The following is a 12,823-nucleotide window of genomic DNA, read 5'->3' on the forward strand; positions in this document are numbered from 1 at the left end:
ATTGAGGGTCAAGTGTTTGATATCATTGTAATGAAAACATATACATATAATGATATAGATTATGATACATTCTGAAACTCTCAGCCTAAGAAACTACTGAAAAAAAAAAAAAAAAATTGAGCCAAAAATTTACTTTTTCCTTATTTTTCAATTTTCCCATTATATATATCTGGGTGTAAATAAGGTGGCTCCAAAAAACAGCTTTTTTTTTCATGTCAACTGTATCTGAGAAAAATCGTGTTGATTCAACAAAGCAATCAAAAGTTATAGCATTACAAAAATAATTTATCATAGTGTCCAAAACATCTCCAAACAAATAAAACATAATAATTGTACATAAGAACTAATTACACATACAAACACAACAATGACTAAAGGTTTACATAACATGCAGACATGATTTTAGTAATGAGATATCACAGAATGAGTTTCATTCTGTGTCACTTGAGTCATCATTGAGTCTGTGTCATGTATTTGGCGCCATCTCCTGGTGGTCATATGTAACATTGTGCTTCATGTGGATTATCTAATGATCTATACATCTGATTATCTTGTGTGTGGACTCGTTTGAAAGATAATCACCTCATCTAAGTAATGGTATATTTTATGTTCCGTTTATGTTCAGTAAAGTTATAAGCGAAAATGCAGCAAATAAGCAACACCACTATAATTGTCAAAGCCATATACTTAGCTATTACTCACTATATTTTTGTCAGTGAGTTAAACAAATAGGCTGGTTGTATTCTACTCTTTGAGAGCTTTCAAACAACATATGACACATGACTCTTTGATCAGATTGATATTTTTACTGATTGCAATAATATGTACAGTGCAAAATTATTAATAAATGATCAAAACGGAACACTTCTGATTTGTCTGCAAATTTCAAAGCACTTGATCAGTTTTGGTCATAATGTCTACATGCATTGTAAAGTAGAGCTTCTAAACTTTCAAATGATACCTATTTTGTGCTGGTCAAGATTGTAGTTATTAATATGTTGACAATTCAAAGCCCATCCGAGCTTAATGGGTTAAAAGTCAAAATTATGAGATTAAAGTCATATTTAAGAGAAAGTCAAAATTGAGATAATTTTTAATTACCAAATCACTTTTTTTATGTGGCAGAAATTGGCTTCCATAATATACTGCCACTATTCTAAAAAAACAAAAACAAAAATAAAGAGTGAAACTGTAGTATTTTCCAGAAGGAACATTACAAGCTGCAGCATGCTAAACTGTTGTCACATGTGATCTAATCATATTGCTTTTCAATCTTACATAAAGAGTTTTTGGCCTTTTTAAATTCAATTTTGCGTAAATATTTCAATGTCAACCTTTAACATTGCATTGTGAGATAAAAGTCCTCTACACACCATGATCCGGTTGTATACAGCACATGTTATCAAATGCAGCAGCTCATCTGGGTATTTCATACATACAGACAAATACAAATCACATGTCTCACTTCTTTTATTTCTGCTCTGCTGTTCAAATATTAGAGCATTTATTCTTCTCTTGAGGTAATATGATATTTCCTGTTTAACACCTTTTGTCAAGCCTGCAAACTCCTTACCAGAGCATTTTATGACCACAAAAGCAAGTGATATCAATCTTACATTCATAAACACATTCTGAATATTAGTAACGTCACATCCGTCTCATAGATGCTTTGCTCTAGATACTAGATGAAGTTCTGTGATGTTATCTCTTAAAGAAATCTACACTCTATCAGAGTTGAAAAATTTCCCTGCGTATCGTCCATGATTGTGCAGGTCAAAGGGACTCAGGACTTTGCGAATGCCGAGCATGTTGGACTGGGCGATTCTCTGAAAGGTCCAGGGGTTTTGATTGTTGGATTCTCTCTCGACTTGTTCCTGCTGCAACGCTGCCAGACTCTCTCGGCTTACGACCTACAAGAGAAATAAGAGCACATTACCGGTATATTTACAAATACTAACAATGTTAACATGGGCTGTCAAGCTCACAATGACAAAAAAGCACCATAAATGTATCATTTACATATTTTGTGTGCATGTCTTGTGAAGTCATACGAAAGCTTGTGTGAGGAAAAGACTAAAACTGAAGTCGTTATTCACTGAAAATCTTCCCCTCTAAAATGAAAAATGGCTCTAGTGTGTCACTGACATCAAACCTCATGTGATACATCTAATGGTGCCATATTTGATTTTATAGCTACAGAAGAGGGTCTGTATTATGTCAAAAGTACCAGCAGAAAAATGTCTTACAGGTTTGGCACGGTGAGTAAATGATAACAGAATTGTAATTTTTGGGATGAACAATCCCTTTATAATCCTCGCATTGTCTACTATAAAAATTGTTATATTCACCTATTTCTAGTACCTATCCGAGCTTTTAATACCTTGTTCTCCTTCTCAAAACCTCTGCAAACTCTGGATGTTTTGGTTTCCTATCTGGGTTTCACTTAAACTCATCAAGGCTCTATGAAGGACACGAGTTTACCCGTAACACCTCAAAACTGCCCACAGATATTTGAGAGTTAAACCGCTCTAAACTAGTTTATAGTGTATGTCATGAAACTTGTCTGGTCATATCTGGCCACAAAAACAAATAATGAGAAATTATATTTTTGCTTGAGGAAATTAAAGCCTATTTTTAGGGTCAATTAAACGTTTTTTTTTTTTTTTTTTTTTTTTTTTTGTGCAATGTGACAAAAACTCTCATTCTCATTTTCACATTACTGTGATGCGACAAGATGAAATCATTTGATATTTTATTTAAATTGTAAGTTATTCATACACCATGGCAGTATTAGTTGTATTTTAATTTTTGCTGATTAAATGAAAAATAATAATAATAATAATTTTTAATTGTAGTTTTTTATTGTAAATCACTAAATTACTGTATTAAAGAATGATAACAACCATTATGAATGATAATTATAAAAAACATTATATTTAGAAAAATATATAGTATAATATATTTAATAATTTAAATATAAAATATATATAATAGGTATATATATACACACAGTTGAAGTCAGAAGTTTACATACACTTTGTTAGTATTTGGTAGCATTGCCTTTCAATTGTTTAACTTGGGTCAAATATTTTGGGTAGCGTTCCACAAGCTTCTCACAATAAGTTGCTGGAATTTTGTCCCATTCCTCCAGACAGAACTGGTGTAACTGGTGAGTCAGGTTTGTAGGCCTCCTTTCAGTTCTGCTCATAAATGTTCTATCAGATTGAGGTCAGGGCTTTGTGATGGGCACTCCAATACCTTGACTTTGTTGTCCTTAAGCCATTTTGCCACAACTTTGGAGGTATGCTTGGGGTCATTGTCCATTTGGAAGACCATTTGCAACCGAGCTTTAACTTCCTGTCTGATGTCTTGAGATGTTGCTTCAATATATCCACATAATTTTCCTTCCTCATGATGCCATCTATTTTGTGAAGTGCACCAGTCCCTCCTGCAGCAAAGCACCCCCACAACATGATGCTGCCACCCCCATGCTTCACGGTTGGGATGGTTTTCTTCGGCTTGCAAGCCTCACCCTTTCTCATCCAAACATAATGATGGTCATTATGGCCAAACAGTTCAATTTTTGTTTCATCAGACCAGAGGACATTTCTCCAAAAAGTAAGATCTTTGTCCCCATGTGCACTTGCAAACTGTAGTCTGGCTTTTTTATGGTGGTTTTGGAGCAGTGGCTTCTTCCTTGCTGAGCAGCCTTTCAGGTTATGTTGATATAGGACTCGTTTTACTGTGGATATAGATACTTGTCTACCTGTTTCCTCCAGCATCTTCACAAGGTCCTTTGCTGTTGTTCTGGGATTGATTTGCACTTTTCGCACTAAACTACGTTCATCTCTAGGAGACCAAATGCGTGTCCTTCCTGAGCGGTATGATGGCTGCGTGGTCCCATGGTGTTTATACTTGCGTATTATTGTTTGTACAGATGAACGTGGTACCTTCAGGTGTTTGGAAATTGCTCCCAAGGATGAACCAAACTTGTGGAGGTCACAATATTTTTTCTGAGGTCTTGGCTGATTTCTTTTGATTTTCCGATGATGTCAAGCAAAGAGGCACTGAGTTTAAAATACATCCACAGGTACACCTCCAATTCAGTACACCTCCTATCAGAAGCTTGTTGGCTAAAGGCTTGACATCATTTTCTGGAATTGCTTAAAGGCACAGTTAACTTAGTGTATGTAAACTTCTGACCCACTGGAATTGTGATATTGTCAATTAAAAGTGAAACAATCTGTCTGTAAACAATTGTTGGAAAAATTACTCGTGTCATGCACAAAGTAGATGTCCTAAACGACTTGCCAAAACTATAGTTTGCTAATATTAAATCTGTGGAGTGATTAAAAAATGAGTTTCAATGACTTCAAAGTGTATGTAAACTTCGGACTACAACTATATAATAGGTATATATATATAAATCATATATATATATATATATATATATATACATATATATATATACATACACAGGGAATGTTTTCTACGATCAAATATCAGGGATTGTGAAAAACTGAGATTAAATGTATTTGGCTAAAGTGTATGTAAACCTCTTCAACTGTATGTATATGTGTATGTGTATATATATATATATATATATATATATTCTGTATATTATACACACGTACCTGAATATATTTATAAATATTCTGTATATTATACACACATACCTGTATATATTTATAAACATAATTTTTATTTATGTTTTATAATAGGGGTCCTTAAAAGGGCTTTATTTTCCTTATGTAAAATATAATTTCCTTTGTTTTTGATTTGGGGGTGAAATATAGCCTGGACCTGAATGTTTTCATGAGAGTCACCCTGTTTTTGTGTTGTTTCACCTTGCGAAACTACCTTTAAAAGACAATATATAAAAGGAAATAATTATTTCCACGTATAACAGATAACTTTTCAAAACTACAACTAAAAAACCTGCAGATGATAAACTTTACTTACAGAACTCCAATACATATAGCATATACTGTAAGTAAATGCTGCACAACACTTTCTGCATTTAAGTTATTGCTACATCTCTTTTGAGGAAAAGATGATTATGAAAAAGCAGAAATGAGAAGTTAGTTATGTAAGACAAAACTAAAGTAATTCAGAACAAACCTTGGCAGGAAAGGGAAGCTTCTTGGCAACCTCAGACAGCACGGCCTCGACCTCACCCAGCTCAACGCGACCTCCGACCTCTAAGATCAAACGGCCACATTTCACTGGAGTCACATAGTGGTCGATGGCACCTTTACCGCCACCCATCCGCTGACCCAGTCCTTTACGAGTGATCGGCTTGTACGGGGCATTAATGCGCCAGCGAGCAAACGTGGTGCGTGGGTCCATGCGGCGGTTAATGGTGAGTCGCATCATCTCCATGTGACCCCAGTGCAGGTAACCACCACTCAGACCCTAAAGGTCAATAAACACAAGACAACTATTGAAAAAGATCCCATGGAATGGTTTGATGAGTGCAGTTTTCTTTCCTGTATGTCCAACTGAAACAGTAAGTTGAGGTGGGACATATCAAATTTAAAAGCTCACCTTACACACATACAGTGGACTAATTGGGGGGGCTCTAACACAGAAAAGCACTCTGTCCATAGACATCCAGTCAATTTTGGATGGCATGCAGGTTCCTCACTGTTTTGTTGAATATCTCAGCCTCTGAATGGAGCAGAAACTCAGATCCAAGATCCTCAGCTTTGTTTGTGATGATCTATAACATTTCATCATCAATAGTTGATAACATATTTTGCATAAGTTTTTTACCAAGATTTTTCTGCTGGACTGCATTTTTTTTTTCTGGATATCTGAGACATAACATTGGATTACTTACCAAAACAAGCTCACAGACAAGTAAACAATGGCTCAATTGAAAGAAAACATCCTAAGGTAAGAGTTGATGTAGAGTTTGTGGGTATTTGGGGTTTACAGAAGCGGTAATAAGGGCAGACATGAGACGTTTGTGTTTGTTGCCTTACGGAGCTCATATTTTACTTTGCGATTCTTTTGATAATCATTTGAACTGTGGTATAAGGGCAACAAAATAAACTACATGGTCAAATTGCTGAGAATGAGAGCTTTCATTTGATATATGACTTGCCTATTTAAGTGCTTTCTGAAAAACTTTTATATTGACACGCATATTTCTACATCACCTCTAGGTGGCGCTCATTTGCGACTCAAGTTTTTAAGGCTTTTTGTCATTTTATGTAACATAAATGCAAAAGTGATGGCATTCTATGAAAGGTTCATATTCTAAGCTTTCAAATGGTACAACTTTTGTATCCAGGGACTTGCAATTTAAGCGTAAATTTATCGCACATCATTTCATTAGATAATATTGTGGCTTCTGCCACCTCTGTGAAACATCACTCTTGAAGTCTTGATGCCAGAAGATAGACTTTATTATCAGAGACACAAAAGACGAATAGCTCCCAGCGCCACTCCAGAATCTGAGTTTGCACCCACTTAAATACATATGATTCCACACGTCACTATTATCTATCATTTTGTTCTGTAACTCCAGTCTGTTTTTCTATGAAGTGGACAGAGAACATTTGTGGAAGGGCCACACCATATATTACCTCTAGTGTCAAAACAGGAAACTCAGTTTATCATATGTAAGCACATTCTATTCCTACACAGGTTTCTACACAGACACACACAGTAAGATACATGTTTTGACCATCAGAAATAATTGTAGAATAAAATGGCTATATTTACATTGATTATACTTGATTAATTTATATTCAACTTTATAAAAATATTCAACGTTATCCCCCCTCTGGGACTTGCATAAGTCCCACCTTTACTGTCTTTACCCAGAGTGCAGTTTCATAATTCAGTTGCCTCAGTTATTCTATCTATTGACTAAGTTGAGTCACACAGCTTCACCACCAATGACCAGATTATGCAACCGCACTCCGGTGGAGATTTCAGAACCAAACATGTCCATCCAAGTTGATTAAGAATTGAGTAAAAGATTCTCCCTATACCTTCATTCAATAAATGAAACGTATAAGCATATAAGCATGAGCGTGCAATTGGTTCAGCCTTGCCTGTGGTTGTCACAGTTGTGTAGAGTATATCAAACATAAAACAAAATATTTATCATAATATTAAGAGTTCTTTTTTGTAGTGTAGATATCTTCAACCCATCGTAGAGGGTCACCTCCAGGGAGAGGTTAGGCTAGCACTTTCATCCCGGGGCATGTCTCATTATTCATCTTCTCATACATATCTTCACTGGAGGAATCAATTTCCTCCCATTTTGGTCTTTCTGTCTGATGAGAGTTGTCATTGCATTGGACCTTTCACATTGATCAAATGTCATCTACTTCACTGTTGTTACCAATGGTAACACACAACAGATGCCCCCCGTTTTTTAAACAATTCTATTTAAATTTATAAACAGACAAGACAAGCAATGTTAATCTTTAGTCACCACCATGTTTTTTCCATTCTTCATTACTATTAAAATGTACGAGTTCAATAAAAGCATAGGTAAAAAGTAATAAATCATTTTTCAATCGTAATTCTTCATCATACCAATATTCCCAGGTTTGTTTAATACTGCTTTAATAAGTCAGGCACTCATTTGTCTGCAACGGTTCTCAAAACTTTACCCCCAAATTCTATAATTAATCTTCTACACAGGGTATGATCCCCTGATGGCACAGTGACAGAATGGTTGGTATTTAACACTGTGATAAGTTGTTTTAATTAAGCGGTTAATAAAATGCAGTCGGATTGAGTGGAACTCACAATTTTCGGGCAGGTTTATTCTAGACCTCCCTTTTGATGCTTCTGACCTAAGAGCATTCATCCACTTCCTTAAACCCATATCAAACCTTCTTGGGCAGGCTTCCAGGGCAGTGATGCCCTGCCTTAGGTTGCCCCCCCTTCTTGCCATTGGAGAGTCTTACCCATCATTGGGCCATCACCTCTTGCCACTGGTCTGATACCGCTCAGTCCTGTTAGCCAATCCTTAACAATTTGGCATCAGTAAACAGATCTTTTCTTTTGTTTCAGGGAGTATCACCTGAGAACAGTCACAGCTAATGGAACCATCTACAACGGCTTAAATATGGAGACTGTTCATAACATGGTCAAATTCACAAAGCATTATTCTAAATTCAACAATCTATTACAATTGTCCAAATTAAAAGACTGCTACATTTGTATTTCTGCTACTTTAGCAAACGTCACAAAAGATGGTGGGGTCATGGTGGGGACTAACATCAGAACAAAACAAAGTGATGTTTTGACTGATCGTGCAAAAAAAAAAAACTGTCTTTAATTTATGGATAGTGATCATATGAAGCCATTTATCATCACATAGTTGTTTGGCTCCTTTTTAAATCATAATGATAACAGAAATCACCCAAATGGCCCTGATCAAAAGTTTACACACCCTTGAATGATTGGCCTTGTTACAGACACACAAGGTGACACACACAGGTTTAAATGGCAATTAAAGGTTAATTTCCCACACCTGTGGCTTTTTAAATTGCAATTAGTGTCTGTGTATAAATAGTCAATGAGTTTGTTAGCTCTCACGTGGATGCACTGAGCAGGTTAGATACTGAGCCATGGGGAGCAGAAAAGAACTGTCAAAAGACCTGCGTAACAAGGTAATGGAACTTTATAAAGATGGAAAAGGATATAAAAAGATATCCGAAGCCTTGAAAATGCCAGTCAGTACTGTTCAATCACTTATTAAGAAGTGGAAAATTCAGGAATCTCTTGATACCAAGCCACGGTCAGGTAGACCAAGAAAGATTTCAGCCACAACTGCCAGAAGAATTGTTCAGGATACAAAGAAAAACCCACAGGTAACCTCAGGAGAAATACAGGCTGCTCTGGAAAAAGACGGTGTGGTTGTTTCAAGGAGCACAATACGACGATACTTGAACAAAAATGAGCTGCATGGTCGAGTTGCCAGAAAGAAGCCTTTACTGCATCAATGCCACAAAAAAGCCCGGTTACAATATGCCCGACAACACCTTGACACGCCTCACAGCTTCTGGCACACTGTAATTTGGAGTGACAAGACCAAAATAGAGCTTTATGGTCACAACCATAAGCGCTATGTTTGGAGAGGGGTCAACAAGGCCTATAGTGAAAAGAATACCATCCCCAGTGTGAAGCATGGTGGTGGCTCACTGATGTTTTGGGGGGGTGTGAGCTCTAAAGGCATGGGGAATCTTGTGAAAATTGATGGCAAGATGAATGCAGCATGTTATCAGAAAATACTGGCAGACAATTTGCATTCTTCTGCACGAAAGCTGTGCATGGGACGCTCTTGGACTTTCCAGCACCACAATGACCCTAAACCCAAGGCCAAGTTGAACCTCCAGTGGTTACAGCAGAAAAAGGTGAAGGTTCTGGAGTGGCCATCACAGTCTCCTGACCTTAATATCATTGAGCCACTCTGGGGAGATCTCAAACGTGCGGTTCATGCAAGACGACCAAAGACTTTGCATGACCTGGAGGCATTTTGCCAAGACGAATGGGCAGCTATACCACCTGCAAGAATTTGGGGCCTCATAGACAACTATTACAAAAGACTGCACGCTGTCATTGATGCTAAAGGGGTCAATACACAGTATTAAGGACTAAGGGTATGCAGACTTTTGAACAGGGGTCATTTCATTTTTTTTTTTGTTGCCATGTTTTGTTTTATGATTGTGCCATTCTGTTATAACCTACAGTTGAATATGAATCCCATAAGAAATAATAGAAATGTGTTTTGCCTGCTCACTCATGTTTTCTTTAAAAATGGTACATGTAAACTTTTGAGCACAACAGTACCTTGTGATCCCTAAACCAATAACCATCAAATCTTTAACAAAACACAAACTTTAACTTACTTTAGCCTTCTGTCCAAGCAGAGCTTTACATTTACAACACCTATCTTGTAGTCCTGCCATCTTATTTCTAATAATAACAACATAGCAAACAAACACTGCTGGATCTTTTTTTTTTTTTCTTAGAACAAACTTTACTTCTCAGAGGCAGTATTTCTAGGGCCACTATATTTAACTTAAAATGTTTCTTTTGACTACTTCAAGATAAGACAAGATGAAAGAATTGCAACACTGACCACAATACCGTACTGTCCCTTGATGAATGTATTTGCTGCTTTGGCTGGTCCCTGAATGTCACGTAATCTCTTCATCTCCTTCTTTGCTTTTTTAAAGTTCGGAACCTTATTGAGGAATTTGAGTTTAGGTCTGTCTGGTAAAACCACATCTGCATGAAAGTGCAAACAAAAAAATTGTAAGGATACATTATAAACAGGAATTGACATGATGACCACATTGAGTGTTGATGCAGAATGAAATAAAATTACCACTGAAGTCTGGTGGCACTTCATAAGTCCTCAATCCTGCTGACAAAACCTGCAAGTTTCTCTGCAGAACATCTGGAGAAAAGAATGTGATATAAATGTATACTAGTGCATTTATTTCATAAATAATAATAAATATATGTATGGTATTACCATAGTACCATGTCCAAAAACCATGGTATTGCCAGAATAATAGTAATTAAAAAAAAAGTATGATAATGGCATAAACAATGCCAGTACAAAGATACGTTTATAATTGTGTTACTAAAGTAAATTTTAAGAAAATTGCATATAAAATGTAAATAAAATGAATGGTCACCTGTCATACCTGGCTGGTTTGATGTCCGGGAAATCCCCAAAAATACGTTTTTTAATATTGATAACATGACTAGTTCTAGAATGTAATTATGAAAATATTAATATTTAATTTTAATTTGGTCTCTCACACATTCCGCAAGGTCGCTGCCATGTTTGAACAACATCCGGTGTGTCAGTCAAATGTCTCCGGGGGAAAAGCAGCGCGCATCATTAGTTCTAGTTCTTCTTCTTCTTCTTCTTCTTTGACGTTTTATGGTGTTTTATCGCGCTTTTGGTGCATATTCCGCCACCTACTGGGATGGAGTGTGGAGCATTGACATAGAGGGAAAACTACATAAAAAAAATAAAATAATAATACAAAAATTAAATTAAATAAAAAAGGGAACCAACAAACTACATGTACATCTTAAATCCTGACCATTAACTCTGTGTCTCTGAGATATTTAAATAAAATGTTGAACACTCTTACAGCTGTATCTTTGTTTAACAAATTCTGCAGTGAAAGCTGATTAACTCCTATATTTCTAAGTGCTTCTAGAAGTTGTAGTCTTTCATTGTTATAACCTTTACACTTTATTAAAACATGCTCGACTGTTTCAGGACGATCACATCTGACACAACATCCAGATACATGTTTTCCAATCATATGTAGTGACTGGTCAAGGGCAGAATGCCCAATTCTGAGACGTGATATTATACTGTCTTCCCTTCTATTCCCAAAACTTCTCCTCTCGCTCCCAACTATTCCATTATGTCGTCCTTTATTCTCACTGTCTCATTTTCTTTGCCACATATCCTTTACAGCTCCTTTAATTAGCCCTTTTATTTCCAATTTACTCATTGGAACATTCAACTCTATGTCTGAGTGTTTTAATGCTTGTTTTGCTATTTGAGCCACCGCTTCATTTCCTTCTACCCCTATATGAGCGGACTATTGTATTTTACGGAGGACTAGGAGTGCATTTTTTAAAAATGAAGGAATTATCAATCTATTGTTTTGGAAAATAGTTACACTCAGGACCTTCAGGACAAATATGCAATATTTGATCCCAGTGCCATTAAAGCATAAAATCATGAATTCTATGATATTATGCTTTCATTCCGGAGCCCTGGCTTCAAAATTTACATTTTTAATATTTTACACCAGATGGTGCCATTTTTCTCATGTTTAGCCTATGGAGCAAATACAAGCTTTTCCCCTATTCTCTGTTTGCTGTATTATAGAGCACTGCAGGACAATTGAATAAATGATGTAGCTAAAATTGTGTGTGTGTGTGTGTGTGTGTGTGTGTGTTGGTATGGATGTCAGAGTGTGTTTTTTGTGTGTGTATTGAGAAATTTGTGTGTGTGTGTGTGTATGTTTAAAAAAACAACAGTGGCATTATATAAACAAACTGAAAATCCTGAAAATTTATTAATATTTGGTAGTTATAATCAGGACTGATGTTAGTTAAAAAATCTAAGTCAGTGAAAGTGGAAAATAATATTAATATATAATATTTGTATGGCAGTTTTTGTCCTCTAAGATAGAGTTTTTTTTTTTTTTAAATCTGACACTGCACAAAAAATAATAATGCATCAAAATCTATGTTGTTGCTAATCAATGACATCCCAGACTGTGAAAAAAAATAAAATAAATAATAATAATAATAATAATAATAATAATAATTCCCCTTAGCATTTAGTATATGGAAAATATATATATTTTTTTTTTTTCATAAAAAACAACAGTGGCATTATGTAAACAAACTGGCATTTAAAGGGTTAAAATCCTGAAAATTAATGAATATTTGGTAGTTATGATCAGGACTGATGTTGGTTAAAAAATCTAAGTCAGTGAAAGTGGAAAATAATATTAATATATAATATTAATATGGCAGTTTTTTTGTCCTGTAAGGACCTCTGTATAACTTTTTTATATTGACGCTCAAAGGTTATAAAAATGAAGGAATGATCAATCTATTGTTTTGGAAATAAAAAAAAACTTAAATTATATAAAATAAAAACATATGTATTATATTTGTAATACATTTTATATATATATATATATATATATATATTTTTTCATGGTTAAAAAATGTAGTTAAATATAGAGCTATGTTTAAAATGCAATGTTTTACATTAAAATACATCCTACTCTGGGTA

The 12,823-nt window shown here is 35.4% G+C and overlaps 1 protein-coding gene across 1 annotated transcript; it reads right to left on the minus strand.

The window, feature by feature from the left end:
• Positions 1–1,455: 1,455 nt before the first annotated feature.
• On the minus strand, positions 1,456–10,873 carry LOC127443467 (39S ribosomal protein L16, mitochondrial-like). Its single transcript, XM_051702111.1, has 5 exons — positions 10,689–10,873; positions 10,364–10,435; positions 10,115–10,263; positions 5,122–5,415; positions 1,456–1,910 (listed from the first exon to the last, which is right to left on the minus strand). The coding sequence occupies exons 1-5, from the start codon at positions 10,744–10,746 to the stop codon at positions 1,719–1,721; spliced, it is 765 nt and encodes a 254-aa protein (XP_051558071.1). The 5' UTR covers positions 10,747–10,873; the 3' UTR covers positions 1,456–1,718.
• Between the last annotated feature and the right edge of the window lie 1,950 nt (positions 10,874–12,823).

The sequence above is a fragment of the Myxocyprinus asiaticus genome, chromosome 7 (assembly GCF_019703515.2).
Source record: "Myxocyprinus asiaticus isolate MX2 ecotype Aquarium Trade chromosome 7, UBuf_Myxa_2, whole genome shotgun sequence".
In the NCBI taxonomy this organism is placed as follows: domain Eukaryota; kingdom Metazoa; phylum Chordata; class Actinopteri; order Cypriniformes; family Catostomidae; genus Myxocyprinus; species Myxocyprinus asiaticus.